Source organism: Mytilus edulis, chromosome 5 (assembly GCF_963676685.1).
Source record: "Mytilus edulis chromosome 5, xbMytEdul2.2, whole genome shotgun sequence".
In the NCBI taxonomy this organism is placed as follows: Eukaryota; Metazoa; Mollusca; class Bivalvia; order Mytilida; family Mytilidae; genus Mytilus; species Mytilus edulis.
The window spans coordinates 10,061,163-10,080,719 of NC_092348.1; the positions used below are offsets into that span (position 1 = coordinate 10,061,163).

Below are 19,557 nucleotides of genomic sequence, written 5' to 3' on the forward strand. Positions count from 1 at the left end.
GGATAACTTACTCTTTATCTAACATTCACATCTTTACTGGGCTTGGAATGATCTCAAAACGACAATTCCAAAAATCCAAAAAGATATCTGTGATTGCACAATCACACAGTAAGAGTATTAATGTTTGAATATGCTTAGAATAGTTTGAACTAAAAGTCATAAAGAGACATTTAATTTGTGTAATAGGAAATTTAAATAGTATTTGAATAAAAAGATCAGTGAAGAAATTAATCTCTAGTCTACTTCAATGAACACCATGTATTCAAATATTACACATGGTTACATGTTTGTTTACATGTAAACAAAAGTATACTGGTAACACAAAGAAATACTACACACACCCTGTGGGTGTATAACTGTTACTTTGATTTTAATTTCTTCATTGTGAAAAATAATCAGATTATCCTAACCTGTTTTGACAATTACAATGGTGTCAAGAAGTTAAGAATATTTCTTAGTTTAAAATTCTCAAAAACCATACTGTTACTTTCAGGTCTCTACTTTCTTTTTTCACTTTGGATTTTTTTTTGTATGAAGCATGTAATGCCTCAAACATTTAAAGTCAGAATTCAGAATACAGTTGTGTTTAATTTTTGATGATCAGTATATATGACTTTTGAATAAAATACATAGGAAATGTTTTTGCTATTCTGACATTAGTCATTGTCCTTAAACTGCCTAGTCATGATTGGTTTTATAACAAAAATACAACTTCAAAAGTTCAGTTTTTGTTTCAAATATTGTGGCATTTAAAGAATTTTATAATGTGTTCTTTTAGATGTATGATTAAATGAGAATGAGGAATTTTATTGAAGTTATAAGAATGATTCTTTGATGTTGTGAATTTTTATCAGCAGTAGATATATATTGATGTATGAATAAAGTCATTATGGTGCTAGTTTAAATTTACTTATGACTAGAATATTTTATAAACATTTTCATTATTAGATAAAAAATATTAATATTCCGATTATAACATCTATCAAACTGTCATTTTATTCTTTGTTTGTTCTGATTTGAATCCTAAGTCTAGATGGGACAATAATGTATATTTAGGTCTAAAACTTTGGTCATTTCACTTTTGACAGAAAATATTAGTCTCCTTATGAAATCAGATTTTGTTATTTCAATCAATGGATTTTCAATATTTCTTATCACTTCTTGTTTTACTTATTTAACAATGTTGCTGTCAAACAATTCTTTTCAAAATTTTCAAAATCTTCATTTTGACACCATGAAAATGTCAATTAAAAGAAAGAGGGCTATTTTCTGCAAAATTATTATCTTTAGGTCAAATAACTAATGTCATGAAGAAATGACATCTTCAATGAATATAATCTGAAGAGAAATAGTGAAAAGTGTTTTAAATATACATTTCTGATAGCGAACTGTCAAGTCTTTGTTGTACATATAATGTTGTTTTATTATTTGTATTCCCCAGTTTTCATGCGTTTTAAGGTTGAATTAAACAATAAAGTTAAGTACCTATGACAATAGACAAAATTGACATCACAAAATAAAAGTTCTAATAATTGATTTCACATAAATATTGACAGTAGGGAATCGTAATTAAACACAATCAATAAAGTCATCTGTCGTTAAAACAGGTATTGTCATTAGGAGGAGGAAATCGTAGTTTATGACTTACTGAGAATAAGGGATCACTTCTTCTTTTTCTATGGCAACTCATCCAAAATCCTGATTGAATATAGTATTCCTAATTCAAAGATATAAGTTTAATTTTTACAAATAATAAAAAACAAACATATACAAGTTGTGACTTGGAGAGTTGTCTCATTGGCACTCATACCACATCTTCTTGTATCTATTGACAAGTTTGGTTAATTGTTTGTTTGTGATTAGCACAACTTTCTACACATTAGGCTACATCATGGCAGCCAATTTTATGAGGAAGAAACCCTGTCTGATTGGTGATAAGTTACTCAATATAGTGCAAAATATTGACACTTATACAAAATCCTGTGATGACTTCATTGAAAAATTAGGAATAAAAATCTTATTTTCTCAAAAATCTTGAAATAAAAATATTAATTTTCTCAATTATTAACGATGATTATTATTAACATTCTCTAAAACATTCTCTTAAAATTCTCTAAGATCAATTTTCACATTTCATATTTTCTTTCTCATTTTTAAAACAAATATATATAGTTTTATCAATATTAAATCTGTGTATAAGTAAAAAGTCCTAACATCTTTGGTACACTGACCCTTTTGTGATTCTAATAGATGACACGAATTAAACTTCATGTACCGGTATAGATTGAAGATAAAATTTATGTAAATAAGCTCACTTTTGTTTATTTTATATTAACATCCATGCAGTGCGGGTAAATTTTATTTGATTTTTCATAATACCTTAGTTCTTTTACCTGACTTTCAACGATTTAAATTATTTATGTAAGCAAATATGGCCTAAACAATAAATTCTTCAGTTGAGTTTAGTATCAATGAGACGTGTAAATTCTTGTTTCGTTCAAATTTCTCTCCCCAGGTTACCTGTTTGAAAGTGTTAAAAAGATCAGACATAAAATTAAATATAACAGTATTATTGAATTATACAATTGATATCATGTTCAACTGAAGTGTGTCCAAAAGTTTATCATTTCATTTTTGGTGCAAAGAGATATTGGTATCGAAGGCATTTGATACAAGTTACTGAACATGTTTATGTAACAATACATTAAAGAAGGTTATTAAACAAAAAATCATTTGTAATTTGTTACACTTGTATTATGCGTGATCATTTCTTATAGATCAGATTAGTAACAGTATGAATATAAAGCCTTGCAATCATTATGTAATTTGTATACATTAGTTAGGCTTTAAGTAATGTGATTTCATTTATAGACATAAGTTTGGCTTAGCAATAAGATTTCACAAGGATTTCATTCTCGTTAAAAATATAAACTTGTTCTTTGGTCTTCAAATTTCACTGTTTGGTATCTAAGATTACAGTCAAATCTTCATATTTTCATGATACACTAAAAAATGAAAAAATATTATTTTCAAAATTAAGAATTTTTATTTTTTTTGAGATGAGATGAGATGAGGAATGACAATTAGGCCAAAAAAATAATATGTGTGTTTCCTATTTCATCTTTGAAAAAAAAGGGTAGTTAAGTGGGGATTTTTTTTTTATTATCTTCTTTATTTTTACATTAAGTCTATGATACGGACATTCTGACTTTAACAGTGCTAGATGAAAAATTACTAAAAAAGCTTTAGGGTAGGCTGTTTTTGAGCTTAAAAATAGAGAGGGTACAGTAATAGGAAACACACATCCTTTTTTATCTGGCCTTATGATCTAGGTGTGACTCATAAAATTTTAGACTTTTCCCTGCCTTTACATTATCAAAATCTCTGTAAAAACTCTAACCTGCTCAATACAAGGTCTTCATACACAAATCTTGGTCAGGATAACTATTTTTTACAAAACTTATAACGAGTTTTGTCAAACTTTTTTCAGCCAACACAGCACATTTTGACACAGGACAGCATAAGTTCTCATGTAAGCTATGGTGAAGTTATTTATTTAATATTCACATTGTGTGTAATGATGTTTGGTTTTCACACTTCAAATTTCACACCCCAAGTGTGATCCCTCAGTCATTTTAACAATCAATAGTTTTTTTATTAACTTTAAAGGAGCTGTAAATAAGTTGTTTTGGTAATGTAACAAGATAAAAGTGCATATGATTTGTTGATACTCGAGAAAATAGTTTTTTTGTAATTATTAAAAATAAAATTGACACTTCATATTTTTAAATGAATTGATTTTTTTTTACTTGCACATATATGACATATATATAGAACAGAATATTGAAGCATTATAAGTAACATTCATTTTTTATCATGATTCATTTGTGTGTATTATATAAAATCTTAACCAAACATATATATCATCATAGATATAAATAGTGCACTTTAAAATGAGCTGTTTGAAGCACTTTTCTGGAGAAAACTTCAACAGGAAGCTCAGAGACAAAAATACAAAAGTTGTAATTTTACCTTGGATACTAAAAAATCTAAAAGATAATTAGCCAATAAATTTAACCATTTGAGGTAAACTTTGCCTGAGGGTGGGTGTTGGTTATGCCAATAATAGAGTAGCCCAAACATTTGCATGCCTAGACCTACTGAGCTGTGGAATGTCAAAAAATATAATAAGGACCTCAGTATAAGAGCTACTGAATTAAGACTAACTAGAGCTTGACTGATTGATGTTTCCCAGGTTTCATCAGTAGTTGTAGCAGTCTTTTAATATTTTCATTTTTGGTGTTCATCACATTTGTGGTCATCTTTATTGTTAAGGGAATTTCAAGTATGTAGAAAGTACTGTAAATTCTGAAATTACTGTGAGGTATATTAATGTGAATATCACAACTATTATAACAGTCATTCTGATATCTGGTACACATTCATATATCAGTATGTTGATTTTACTGAAATTGCTTTTAATAAATCTCACATTCTGTCTATTCTTTATAAAATCACAACTGTAAGTACACACAATAACTTCTGAATTTACCATAGTTGTTCTTCAAAGAAGGACATACTGTGACCTTAAGATGTGCATTATATACAGTTTTATTTTCTATAGAATTATTACTAAGTAGATCCTTTTACTTTACTTTTGACTATTTCAGTGGAACAGATCCGTGTGGGTCCACCACAGCCAAAGTTTACAAGATCTACCAAACCTAAAGTGTTTGTTACAAATGGACGAGATACACCTCTCCGTGGAATTGCTCTTGTGTTTACCAAGGTCGAACCAGGAGCACAAATAACAGAACAAAATATCTCTAAGGTAAAGTCATGTGATCATTGCAGAATTTTATAGCATTATGTCAAATATGTTCAATAGAAATGTTCAAGTTTATTTTGTCAACAGAAATTCTATCATCTGACGGAACCCTCTTAAGGGCATACGATACAGTTTTGATCCTGTATTTACAAGTTCGTGAAAATTTGCATACAGGCCATTTTATACCTGATTAAATCAAATATGTAATAAAAAATATACCTTCATGTGCTACTTTTTGAGTAAAATGAGGTCGAAATTTTGTATATTTGCTCAAAATTCAGATTTGTGGCCGTAATTTCTTTTTCTAAAGAAAGACATAACTTTTTTGTTATAAAAGATAAACACAAATTGTTTTTTGTTAAATAATCGGTAATTTCTGTATTTTATAAGTATCCTAAAAAATTATGCATTTTTTATTCAGAAATAACTCATATTTATCAAATATTCATGAATTGAGGAAAATACGTCATTTTTTACTGCATGTTTATCAAAATTAAAAAAAATCCTCTATTTACAGTTTTATAAAATTTGGGTCACATAATCTCCCGTCAAAATTAAACAAATTGCTGTTTTGAAAAATAGGGGTCCATGAACTCGTTTTCAAATTAAATCAGTTTGAATGATAAAAATCAGTCGAAAAATGCATCTTTTCCCGATATGTCACAGTTTGACGTCGCGAAAATAACATTTTACGTTAGCAACGTCATTACCTCCCCTGTAACTGTATCGTATGCCCTTAACTTGACAAATATACAAGAAATGTGGAAAAAAAAGGAAAGAACCTTTACAAAGTCTAATAAATTTTGTGAAAATATAAAGATGGTGTTCAAAGGATTTAAATCTTTGACTTTTAAGTTATCTTGCCAATTTCTACAAGTACTATGTAAACTTTTTAAATGGTGTAAAAGGAGTAGGTTCAGTAAGACCCCTTTTTGGCCGAAAATATAGCAGTTTCACAAAATTACGAAATTGTTATCTTTTAGCTATTTATTGGAAAGCAGAATGCTTCTGCTTCATAAATATAGGCTGTTTTTGGCAATACAATGTATATTTATTGGGTACTAGCATCAATAAGTCAAGCTAAATTACTGAAATCTTCACAATTTTAGCATTTTAGTTAATTTTATACGGTTTCCGTCTGAAATGAAAGTGGCCGCATTTGTGTTCATTCATAATATTGAAATGCAAGTTGTATTTAATGATAATACATAACATATATTTATAAGGTTGAGGATGAACACGGATGCGGCCACTTTCATTTTTCACAAAAACCATCTGAAAAGTGACGTTTTTTGGCATATTTGCTCGATTTTTCATATTTAAGCTTGAATCGGAGCGTTTTTAATGACTAAATCAGTTAAAAACTTTCACAAAAACTAATCAAATCAATTGAAATAGACACTTAAGAGTTTAAAAAGTGTCCAAAATCTTTCGTCAGATGAACCTGAATTTTGAGGCCAAAATCGGCCCTTACCGGACCTACTCCTTTGAAAAATTTATAAACCTTAGAAGATATAGGAAGATGTGGTATGAGTGCCAATGAGACAACTCTCCATTCAAGTCACAATTTATAAAAGTAAACCATTAAAGGTCAAGGTCTTCAACATTAAGCCTTGGCTCACACCAAACAGCAAGCTCTCATGTAGAAGAATGATTGAAAACCCTATAATCAATATAAAGAAAAACAAAAATTAAGCTATGCAAGGATATGCAATGAAATTAGTATAAAAGAAAAACAGATTTTTCACAATAATGTGAATAGCCTGATCATATTTTTTATTTACTTTAACATCAAGCAGAAATTGCTAAAAAAAAAAAAAATTGTGATCCAACCAATAGTCCTAAACATATGAATCTCTTTGATAATATTTTATATCAGCAGTAGAACATTATGTTAAGCATATTCAGACTGATCCATATATTGAATTATTATTTACAGGAGATCAATTTCACCAAGTTGGATACCAGCAGTCAAGGAAAAAATGGTAGCGGTCTTCTACACGCTGTAGAAAGTCTTCTCTCCAGTATCTTTATCCCAGCTCTGAAGAGTCTGGATGGAGGGTGGGGTAAACTGGACAGTCCCTCGGGCATACAGATCAGGACAGACTTCCTCAACACATTGGACTCCTTTGTATCTGTTCTTGTGGGTAAGTGTGTTCATACCTTAGGATTTCTTAAAAATACATCAGCACAAAAAGTCAACATCACTATGAAAAAGGAAAAATTGTTCATCTTATTTGCTGTATCAGATCTTAAGGTTAAAGAAAAAGTTGTTAATTGAGTGCTAATCCAAAGTGTGATCTAAAAATTTGATAATATCAACTGCATAACTTATCCTATTTTCAACCTTTAGTATCGTTAAATGATGTCTAAAGTATTGATATTATTATTTAATAGGTGCACAAGAAAGTCTTGAAGAGAAAGTGACATTGAAACCATGTGAGACATATGAATTGTCAAAAATCAACACACCTGCTGATTACCAGGCCGTAGCTAACAGTTCTGAGGCTCTAGAGGGTATAGAGCAATGCATGGGAGTATGGCTAAAACAACTGGAACAAGTCCTAGCCGAGAGTGAACAGATGAGAAAGGAGGCTGATGATATTGGACCTAGGGCTGAATTGGACCACTGGAAGAAAAGGATGTCCAAGTTTAATTATTTATTGGACCAGATAAAGGGTTCTGATGTGAAAGCTGTCCTTGGGGTTCTCCATGCTGCTAAATCAAAACTTGTAGCTGTAAGTTTATAAAACTTCTTTAATATGTAAAGGATGTCAGTTTAAAAGCCATTTCATCTAATATAAAGAAGTAAAAAACAAAAGAAAAAAATTTATATGTGTTGACAGCCATTCAAACAATAGCAAAACACACTAGAGAAAAATATTTATGACCAACCATTCCTGAATTATCAAATACTATTAATCTTTTGATGTTTAATGTCTAACATTATTTTTTCTGAATATTTGATGACAATATCTTATATTGTATATGCAAAAAAAGCAATAAAATTTGAGACATTTTTGTTTAAATCCTATAAAAAAAGTAATTTCATTGTTTTAATATATTGCAGAGATGGCAAGAATTAGACAGACGAGTGACTGACTTGGCCAATGAAGCTCGTGACAACGTGAAGTTTCTGTACACGTTGGAGAAATTCTGTGACCCACTTTACAACAGTGATCCAGTAAGTTTATTTACACCTCATGTAATTTCTTAGTTAAACTTTTGAATTTTTTTTAGAGTATTCCAAGAGAGTGAACAATATATGCTGCTGTTGCAATGCTCTTCTTCTAGACTTTTTAAGACCTAGTTTGTATTTAGCAATCAACATGAAAAGAAAGAAAAAATCCAAACTTTGTCCTTCTCCTGTCATGTCTTTTGGTTTCATAGAATGTATAAAGGTTTTAATGTCTAAATTCCTGTAAATTATAAACCAGAAGAAAATTGATTGTATAATGCTTCTTTTTATTTTTATTTTGATAACTTGGTTCTTTTATAACTAGGCCCTTTACATAAATATTTTCCTATTTTAGGTTGGCATGTTAGACGCTATCCCAGGTTTGATCAACGCCATCAGAATGATACACTCTATATCCAGATACTACAATACATCTGAGCGTATGACATCACTATTTGTCAAGGTAAGTTTTGCAGTATGCCATTGAACTTACATGCATTTTAAACCTATGTGGAGTGACCATAATTCTACAAAACTTAAGAAAGAAAAAGTAAAAACACAAAAATACCAAATCGAAAAAAAAGATCAAAATGGAAAGTCCCTAATCAAATGGTAAAATTAAAAGCTCAAACACATCAAAGGAATGGATAAAAACTGTCATATTCCTGACTTAGTACAGGCATTTTCTTATGTAGAAAATGGTGAATTAAACCTGGTTTTATAGCTAGATAAATCTCTCACTAATAAGCAAAAGGTTTGAATGATCATGATTTAAAAAAAAAGACAACAGTACACAAAATTGAAATGAAGGAAAGACTCTACTCAATTTAATTTCATACATAAAAAGCCAGACTTGAAGTCTTCTAAGCATTTTGTGCTTATTTTGTTTTGCTAGGTTAGAGGAGGGTTGAGCTCTCACAGTTATTGTGATGGAAGAGCTGTTTAAATCTGACTACAAGAAATGGGTTTTCTTGATTGTTGAAGGAAGTCAATGAGACTCTGAAGGAAAATTGTCTCATTTTCAATCATAACAGATAATAGATTTTCTTATTTTGATATTTCTACTTCAGATCACCAATCAAATGATAACAGCATGTAAGTCGTACATCTCCTGCGGTGGATACGAGACTGTGTGGACACAGAAACAAGAGGATGTCGTCAGGAAACTGAACGATTGCATCAAACTTAACGAAGAATATCAACGATGCTTTCATAAAACTAAGGAAAAGTTGGAGAAGATGCCAAATGAACGTCCATTTGAATTTTCAGAGATGTACATCTTTGGAAAGTTTGATACGTTTACAAGAAGATTGAAAAAGATCATTGAAATGTTTGAGACTATTTCTCTGTACTCTCATTTGTCTGAATCGAAGATTGAAGGTTTGTATTTTTATACCCCAACACTTAACTGAAAAAAAATTAAATATGCAAAAGAAACAAACACAAAAAAATGTTTTTCTGATCTACAAGTTATTTTTGTTTAAATTTGGAAGATATTTTTTTTTAGATCAATTTTACAGTAGCAGTTCTAATGAACATTATATATTGGTTTTGATTTTGAACTAGAACTAGGTGTACCTGTATATTTTTTATTACAGAGATTGACAAAATGGCGAACAGATTTAGTGTGATCACTACTGCAATGAGAAAGAAAACCTATGATTTTCTGGATCAAAGAAAACAGGAATTTGATACAGATTTCGATGAGTTCAAAAGAATGGTTGCTGAGCTACATGTATGTATCATTTACAGACAAATGTTTAAATTCATTAACATTTAAAGCAAGTGCATAACATGTTTTAAATGTACTTCTTTACAAAATGTCTTTTAGATATAACAACTATATTCCAATTTGTTAGGATTTAACCTTACCAACAAACTTTCATCTTATAGCAATAAAATTGGAGATATGATTGTACACCATTTTTAGTAAGTTAATGATAAAACTTTCCTAGGAATTTTGTGGGAATGTGTATTAATTTGTCATTCAATGCTTTTTTTTTTTTTACATCAAGCCCTTTTTCAACAACACTTGTCTCTTTCACTTGTAAAATCAAATACTCTATTGAAAATTTGATATTTTAGGCCAACCTACAGTCTTTTATGGATACTAAATTTGAGAGGATTAGTAGCACTCCTAGGGCAATAGTCTTACTGAGGAAGTTTGAGAAGTTAGATTTACCAAATCTTGGAATTAATGAGAAATTCCATCGCATTCTGAGTCATTACGGAAGGGATATTGAGATGGTGTCTAAAATCTACCAGAAAAATAAGAATGATCCTCCGGTCGCTAGAGATCTACCACCAATTGCAGGTCGGTTATTTATTCTGGTATTTGTAATCAGAAATATTCAACTTTTTTGGCAATGTTAAGGAAGTTGATGAACATTTAGTTTCCCTTCATATTTTAAAATGTAAGTAATGACAATGGAAATTATAAGGCCACAAGAAATTGATTTCTAATTCTAGATTTATGTTTTAAAAGTTTTTAGTTGTAATATTTTACATATTTTAATAAACAAGAATTGCGCTGTTTTAGGTGCATTTTTGCAAAATATAGACTAATCAACTGTTAAAAAATATTTCACAGTTTTGTTAATTATAAAGGAATGTACTTTTTAAATCAAAATTTGAATAAATCTCTTGTTTAGGTAAAATATCCTGGGCCCGCCAGTTGTTCCGTCGTATTCAAGAGCCAATGGAGATATTCCAACAGCAACCCAGACTCTTGGAGGGAAATGATGCCAAGAAGATTATCAAAAACTACAACAAATTGGCCAAGTGTCTGTTAGAGTTTGAAGTCCTCTATCATAGAGGTTGGCTAAGACAGGTTAGTATAGAATTAAGAGTCACATGTCAGATTGTTAAGTGTCTTCTTTTAGTTAATTATTGAGTTCTATTTTTAGAGTGAATTTTGTGAGTATAGCTGAACCAAAAATTTTAGAATCAACAGTTAGCACATTTTCTATAGGCTTGTATGCAGTTTGATAGATTTTCAAAATGAAGTATCCAGAATCTACAAAAATTGTACCAACAAAAATAAATGAATCCTGTGTTTAAACAAAAAACAGACACTGTTGATAAGATATCAGAGCAATTTGTTCATATGAGACTTTTGAATATGAATTTAGTTCTGCTAGAAAATAAGAAAAAGTTTTGCCTTTCAAAATGTCTTGAAAGTTTGTCTAAAAACAATTTGCTATTAAGTTATTCTTACTGTTGTAGATTGAAGCAGCTCGTTCAGGACTTCAGTCATCAGTGTTGGTCAGACATCCAGAATCAAATGAACTCTATGTGAACTTTGACCCTCAGATTTTGACTATGATCAGAGAGACAGAATGTATGGCGAGGTTAGGTTTAGAAATTCCACAACTTGCCAGGACCATGAGAGCTAAACAGACAGAATACAAAGACCACTACAATGCTCTCCAGGTAAATAGAATAAAATTAAGAATGGAAATAGGGAATATTTCAAAGAAACAACAACCCGACTATGGGTCTTCAACTCAGCAAGAAAATCCCACACCTGGAGCTCAGCTCAGCTGGGCCCTAAACAAAAAATGGGTACTAGTTAGGTGAAAATGGACATCGTACTACACTGAAAAACATATAAATGAACTAGAATTAAAAAATATACAAGACTAAAAAAAACCAGAAACATGTTTGCTTCTAGGGACAGTTTCTACTTAACTGATTTTGTACAGAATAATATATTTAGATGCAGGTCTTTATTCATATATTTATAGGATCAGTTTTTCATTTGGGCTGTTTAAAAAAAAAACAATGTGAAAGGGGTTGGGGGGAGGGGGGAGTGGGGGCTCAATTTTCATGAACATGATTTCAGATGTTTGAAAATGAAACATATAAATACTAATATTATATAGACACTGTCTAATAAAGAATTTCTGTTATGTTTTAGATGATGCTTCAAGAAACACAGAGAGTGAAGGGTAAAATACCAACAGCTTTTGAAGCTTTAATGGGTCCACACATCAGTAAAGTGGACACTGCTTTAGAGCCTGGTCTAATTAAACTAAGCTGGACTTCTCTTAACATCCAGGAGTACATGGACAGGGTCTATAAAACGTTAGCTGATCTAGAACTTCTGATGGACAGAGCACATGATGTGAATGAGTTCCGTATCGAGTCTGTTCTGAAAGAAATGGCAGGAACTACATTGTGTCAGTTACCAGAAGATGAGCCATGGACTGTGGAAAAGTTCTTAGAAAATACACAGGTAAATTGAATGGATCATCTAAAAGCAATATGACTCTTAAAAGTCTAGAAAAGGAATAATAATTTGAAAAAGATGTCTTCAATGAGCGAAATAGTTTTATACATATATAAATAAAACTTGATAGATTTATACATATATCAATAAACTTAATAGTTTTATACATATATAAATAAAACTTAATAGATTTATACATATATCAATAAAGCTTAATAGATTTATTCATATGTAAATAAAACTTAATAGATTTATACATACAAGAGTGCACATGCTGAAATGTCTCGCCTTCTATACTAATCATTGAACCATGAAAATGAGGTTAAGGTCAGATGAACCATGCCAGACAGGCATTACAGCTAACAATTCTTCCATGCAAAAGATATAGTTGACCTATTGCTTAAAGTTTAAGAAAAACAGACCAAAATACAAAAACTTAAGACTGATTAATGAACTCTGAAAATGAAGTCAAGGTCAAATAAAACATTTTCATGGTTCATTGATCAATGTTTAGTTTACTTGGTTAAAGTATATGTGACAGTTGTAATTATAAAGCTTTATATTTCGGACTATCAACATAATATCAATGATTAGTAAAGAAGGCCAGACATTTCAGCGTGTGGGCTCTTGTAATTAATTAAATGCTAACAATGTGACTTGGGAGAGTATTGCAATAATTAGAACTTTCATTCTGATATACATACCTGTATGCAGATTTTTCCTGAAATCACTATAATTAATCACCCATTTCTTTGATTTATGATAATTTCCTTACTATTTTGACAGTAAACTAGACTGAATTTTCTAATGATTTGTTGTACTTAAAACAGATGTTGTGTGCTAAAGGAGCTCAGGCCCTACAGACCAAGTCAATGGTGGTTGAAGAAGCTTCAAATGAGTTAATTAATATGTTATGTACTATGGAAATAGAGGAGGAGGAGGAAGAAAAAGAAAGAGAAGATGAAGACGAAGGAATAGGTAAGGGGAGATAACTGTTATTTGTTGTCAGTTTACATTATTTGTACTATCAATTTGTGTGTGTTTTTTCTGTTCATTGTTTATTCTCATATTTCAAATTTTTAAAGAACAAAAACAATATTCATTAAATAACAATAAAGGATGTCAGGAAATTTTCAAACATAAAAATGGTCCGAACTAAAATGTAGAAAAAACACTGAAAATTTCTGAAATTTTTTGTCTTTCTATTTTGAAACAATAATTTAAAAAGCAAACATTTTCCTTAACAAAACAATTGAGATTGAGCATTAAATGAATGTATTTTTTCATTGTATCAATGTTACTAACATTTCAGAACATGATAGAAGCCGAGATGGCAGCCCAACCGGTTCAGCCATGGGTCGTTCCAACAGCAGGAAGTCACGCCCTGTCTCATCCAAGGCTAATGCCATAGCCAAGAAGAAGAGAGAAATGAGAGAGAATTTAGAGGAGGCTGCAGGAGATTTACTGGCTCACTTTGAACATCGAAATCAAGACGCTCTCATGAAAGTTACAAGGAACACACTGGAGTCTCTGAAGAAGAGGATCTCTTCCAGTTCTATGTTACATTATATGGGTAATTGTTTTATTCTTCCAGTCCAATTGTCTTCTCCTTGTGTAAGGTTTGCTTATTCCTGAACTATCAATCTATCAATGTACTTTTATGTCAGATTTTAATTTTCACAGTTTGTAGAAGAATGATTTCATTTGCATTTTTGTGCTCTGGATTTTTCTCATAATATTTTTAAGGAAAGAATATCATATGGTTACATATCATGATTTATGGCTTGATTTACAAAAGAAATACTCAAAGGTGAATACCGTTATAATACATAATAAATTTTGTGCAGTGTTAACCTGATTTATTTTCTGGACTTTCATATGAAGTTTTTATTAGTTTTTTCAGACAAATTACATCTCCCCCACCATTTAATTTTTTTTTTAAACTGAACATCTGATATTACAGATTCTGGGAGTTATGGAGACAAGAAAGACAAAAAAGAAACCAAGCCATTCTTTAAGGCATATGCTGTATTAGCTATCCCTAATGTAGTTATGTCACCTGCACTGGACGAGGTCCAACAAGCCGTGAACAAAGCTGCTCAACTTGTGGTCAGTGTTAGCAAAGGAATCAGTAAGTGGCACAAAGGTCTTCAGCCACAGGACACAATGATGTCCAACATGGAGCGTAGACCAAGTATGGCCAGTGTGAATCCTGTCGATGAAGTGGACCATGGTAAGAAGGACGATGAGACAGCAGTCCAGACTTACACTATCCACAAACAGCCCAAGAATTATTACAAGGCTGTTTCAGAGAACAAAGAAGTGTCCAAACTCCAGTCTCAGTTGTCAACGGCCATCAACTCCACTAAGAAGGTAAAATGCTGTTTGAGAAGCAAGTAATTGGCAAAAGGTCCTTTATAATCTATTGTCCTCAGTGAATGAAGGAATCATGCATCTTCCAATATGATTTCATTAATATTTTAAATTGAAGAAAAAAAACAGTATTTTTAGAGTACTAATTTCATTGTTTTAACTACTTTTGCATACATTATCAAATTAAAAGATGTGATATGATTGTCAGTGACACAACTATCCACCATAAACCAGATGATGTAGATTTACTGACTACCCTGTATGTATTTTGTAATTGATTTAGCCACAAAAAGAATTTATAAAGATGAAAAAAAATATTGTTTCATGGTAAATGAATCTTAAAGCAGAACTACATTCTGTAAGTGTTTTTTTTTCAATTGTTCAAATGTTGGAACATTAAAAAAGATTGCATTTGTAGACTTGTCCTGAACTTAAATCTTTTTCGTTACAGGAGGTGACAACAGCTTTGGATCATTTCTCAGAATTCCATCATGTGTGGATGGTCGACAGAGATGAAGACTTGGAGAACTTTAATAAAGAGAATCCCAAGTTGTCTGAATATGAAGCTAAGATCAAACATTATGAAGAAATGGAAATCCAGATTAATGCACTTCCTGAGTACTATGATGTTGGACCTATTGGAATGTATACAGGTAAATCATTGACATTTAATGATTTTTTTGGGGAAAATTTAACATTGAAGTTAAACTGAAAACTTATGAATGGCATACAAAAAAAAAATCCTTACAAAAGGTCTTGTTCAAACAGTTATATTGTGAAACAGTTTTTCAATAATTTCGATGTATACCACCTTCTTTAAAGGATATTGTTGACCAATTTTCTCAAGCTATTTAGGGATGTACCTTTCTCAGGGAAATAATAATAAAAATATAAGTCTTGTGTATATTTATACTATTAGCATTCAATTTGTTTCAGTTTTGTTGAAATAATCCCTGAAACTTTGCTGATATATTATTTTCTTGCAATACATTAATTTTACCTAAGTAAAAGAGCAATAACTCATGTTCAGATATTGAAAACTTAGAAATACTGGTTTTGATGACTGTTTTGACCCTAAGAATATATATAAAAAATATAACAGAGGTAACAGATGTGAATTTTATACAATTACCTTTAAAAAAAATGGGATTATTTTTACAGAGAGATTAAAACTTGGTTTGACTATTGAAACTAAACAATGGAGAGTTCACTTTGGCAAGGCTTGTAATCAGAAATACAGTTCTGAGATGGAGGAGATGTTTGAATTTATAGAAGACCTGAACAAGAGGTTGTCACGACCTCTAAAAGATCTGGATGACATCAGATATGCCATGGGTTCACTGAAGGATATCAGAGAGAGTGAGATCAGAATTGATATGGGAATTACTCCAATTGAGGTATGAACTGATATATACTATGTAATTGAGGTATGAACTGATATATACTATTTAATTGAAGTATGAACTGATATATACTATTTAATTGAGGTATGAACTGATATACTATTTAATTGTCCATTTCATTTGAGATTTAGAATGTCAGTTTTTACTTTTTTTTATTTTTCAGGAATTTTTTTTGATAAAACTGTTTTCCAGGGGTAATGGGTAGCAAATGATATGTAAATGTTGATATCCTGCTGTTCTACTAGATTTCTGTCTGTCTGTACAAATATTGTAAATGCTTTCTTGCCTGAAGTTTTCAGCAGTTTTTTTTTAAGTAAGTTTAAAAAAAAAGATATCAGCAGTATCTAGGATGAGTTGATTTAACATTGTTAGTGTTTTATATAATATGTCACAAACATGTTCTATCAGAGTATAATGATTACAATGCAATGGAAATGAGGGTATTTTGTTTAATTATTTTGAAGTATGATCTTATTGGTAAATATCTTTGTAGGAATCCTATGCTATGTTAAACAAACATGAATTACCTGTAAACAAAGAAGAGATGGAGAGATGTGACACACTGAGATATTCCTGGGAGAAATTACAGGCCCAGGCTGCTGAGGTGCAGACAACACTCTTAGAAGTACAACCATTGTTCAAAACAGAACTCATTGAGAATGTTAAAACATTCATTGGTGATTGTGATGACTTCTGTGGCGGTTATGATACAGTAAGTCAACATGTTTAAATATAGGTTTGAATTAACTGTTAATTGACACAATTTTGGGATAATTTCATTATTGAAAATAGGACAGAATGGCTTTTCTGATGAGATAAGAACTAACATTTCAAATTTTGATAACGTTATTATTAGTAGCATTTCCTGAAATCCTAATCCTAAAATTGTGTCCATTATTTGATTTCTTGATTTGGCAATGTCTGCATACAAGTGTGAAGAAAATGTGTACTTCATTGAATGTCTTAACTAGGTGGTTAACCTACACCAATATAATCAAAGAAAATTGGCAATCAATGAATAGAAATGAATCAACAGACCTCCATATTAAGAAAAATAATATATGGTTTGGCTCAAAGAAAAATAATATATGGTTTGGCTCAAAGAAAAATAATATATGGTTTGGCTCAAAGAAAAATAATTGTCAAAGGTTTGACATGTGTACCTATAAACTAGAGTTTAAAAATTTATGAATTGTCATTGTCAAAATTTCTATCTTTTTAGATGTTTTTAATAAATCACAATGTTTTGGTGAAGGATTATTAAAAACTTTTTTTTTAAGAATAATTTTGTTCATCATGTACACATTTGTTTACATGTAAATATATATTGTAGGCTGGACCTATGGTACCTGGTGTAGCACCAAGAGAGGCCTCGGACAGACTTGTCATTTTCCAGAACAATTTTGACATTTTGTATAAGAAATACATCACCTACACTGGTGGTGAAGAACTGTTTGGTCTGCAGGTTACAGAGTATCCTAAATTACTCAATATTAAAAAGGAATTAAATCTACTGCAAAAGTTATATGGCTTGTACAACAATGTGTTGGAGACTGTACATGGATATTATGATATCCTTTGGGTAGACGTTAACATCGATAAAATCAACAACGAACTGCTAGAATTCCAAAACAAGTACGTTATAAATACAGCCTTTAGTTGTAAAACTTGTTTCTGTATCTGATATTTTTTTTATTTTTTTTTTTTAAATATTTGTAAGATTTAATTTTAATCGATAGTTTCATTTTCTTATTTGCACATTTTCCGTATAATTTCAATTTCTCACATGTCACACATTTAAGAATAACATGAGCTAAACTTTATAAATTTTAAAGAAATGTACTCTCTCGCGTTTGTAATTCCTAAAAGATGGAAATCAGTTTTTAATTTAAAATTTAAAAGTGAAAATGATAAAGCAAAGTTTTAGCATAGGTTTAACTGTCGAACAAAATATTTTTTATTTGGTAGCCAAAGAATAATAGATCTGATATGAACTAATTCCTGACTGTTAAAATGATGAATGTATTATGATTTATAGGTGTAGGAAGCTCCCTAAAGCCCTAAAAGACTGGCCAGCTTTTGATGATCTAAAGAACACCATTGATGATTTCAACAACATGGTTCCTTTGTTAGAACTGATGACAAACAAGGCTATGAAGCCTCGTCATTGGGCCAGAATGGCAGAGGTCACAGGTCATGTCTTTGATGTAGAAAGTGAGACATTCCAGTTGAGAAATATTCTAGAAGCTCCTCTGTTACAGTTTAAGGAAGATATTGAGGTATTTATATTCAAAATTGATGGGGAGGGGTAAATGAAAATTAATGTTTCTTATTTAGACTTATTTGTAGCAAAGGAAATACTAAGAGACATAATTTTTTAAATGTTTTATATACAAGAATTGTTCACTATATTGATTTAAGGAGATGTGATATTATTGCCAATGAATCCAGTATCCACCAGAGACCAAGGAAGAAGGATGTAACATGTTTAAATTTCATAAAAGATGAATAATGTAAATTAACTGCACATAATTCAGTGTAGTGTGAACAGTTACTTCATTTAGTTTGACATAAATGATAACGTTTTAAAAAACAATTATTTATTAATAGGACATCTGTATCTCAGCTGTCAAAGAAAAAGATATTGAAGCCAAACTTAAACAAGTGATAGCTGATTGGAACAACCAGGAATTCAGATTTGGTAACTTTAAGAATCGTGGAGAGCTACTTCTCCGTGGGGACACCACACAGGAAATTCTCACCAACATGGAAGATTCTCTTATGGTTCTCAGCTCCCTAATGAGTAACAGGTACAAATATCATATAGTAAAATTGTTAAAAATCTCTTTTTTTATAATTCTAACTGCATAATTGCTATATAACCTTGAACATCAATTAAAAATTTTGATACTGACTGTGCAAGGGCTAAAAAGCCAGTCAAGGTCGTAAAACACTTCCATCATCAATTTGGAATTCTAAAAAGAAAGTTGGGAAGTAACTTAGTCCAACTTTGAAATAAATACCTGGAAAGAAAAAGATTTATTTAAAAGGTGAAAAAACAGTGACAACTATTTGTCTCACTAGAAAGTTAAAATACTGAATTTTAATACATTTAAAATATGCGTTTTCTATGCATAAGAAATTTACACATTGTTATTTTGTTTATTAGTTGTACTGTTAAGTTAATGAAAAGGTCTGATGTTATCTTGAGGTATTAAGCATGTTGTTGTAATCCTACAAGGACCACTTCATTTTCTTTTGAATGAATTTCTAAATATCCAATTACTATATTTGACCATTTTATTTATCATTCACCATCTATATATGTCTATCTTATGAGTTTTGACTTGTTTTAAAAAAATGAGTGTAAGTTCTTTAATTATAAATTGATCAAACCCATTTGGTTAAGATAAAGCACACAAAACTATTCACACTACATTTGTTTAATTATTTTCTAAAGATTTTTTTTTTCAACACTAAACTATATTACACATCACATAATTCCTTCAACAAATTCACAAAATATATTTTGAGAAAAAATACT

The 19,557-nt window shown here is 30.5% G+C and overlaps 1 protein-coding gene across 12 annotated transcripts in view; it reads left to right on the forward strand.

Moving 5' to 3' along the window:
• LOC139522926 (dynein axonemal heavy chain 5-like) overlaps positions 1-19,557 on the forward strand; it is a 101,352-nt gene that overhangs the window by 39,929 nt on the left and 41,866 nt on the right. For 6 of the 12 annotated variants that reach the window (XM_071316564.1, XM_071316563.1, XM_071316566.1 and 3 more), the window contains exons 4-24: positions 3,491-3,532; positions 4,671-4,831; positions 6,768-6,975; positions 7,226-7,566; positions 7,899-8,012; positions 8,362-8,469; positions 9,077-9,386; positions 9,605-9,741; positions 10,092-10,320; positions 10,658-10,836; positions 11,232-11,438; positions 11,926-12,243; positions 13,068-13,215; positions 13,550-13,810; positions 14,201-14,610; positions 15,062-15,263; positions 15,772-16,007; positions 16,507-16,725; positions 17,347-17,648; positions 18,052-18,292; positions 18,624-18,823. In XM_071316564.1, coding sequence (XP_071172665.1) covers positions 3,491-3,532; positions 4,671-4,831; positions 6,768-6,975; positions 7,226-7,566; positions 7,899-8,012; positions 8,362-8,469; positions 9,077-9,386; positions 9,605-9,741; positions 10,092-10,320; positions 10,658-10,836; positions 11,232-11,438; positions 11,926-12,243; positions 13,068-13,215; positions 13,550-13,810; positions 14,201-14,610; positions 15,062-15,263; positions 15,772-16,007; positions 16,507-16,725; positions 17,347-17,648; positions 18,052-18,292; positions 18,624-18,823 — 4,573 coding nt within the window. The remainder of the gene's footprint in view (positions 1-3,490; positions 3,533-4,670; positions 4,832-6,767; positions 6,976-7,225; positions 7,567-7,898; positions 8,013-8,361; positions 8,470-9,076; positions 9,387-9,604; positions 9,742-10,091; positions 10,321-10,657; positions 10,837-11,231; positions 11,439-11,925; positions 12,244-13,067; positions 13,216-13,549; positions 13,811-14,200; positions 14,611-15,061; positions 15,264-15,771; positions 16,008-16,506; positions 16,726-17,346; positions 17,649-18,051; positions 18,293-18,623; positions 18,824-19,557) is intronic. The other 6 variants (XM_071316565.1, XM_071316571.1, XM_071316575.1 and 3 more) reach the window with 1 other exon arrangement.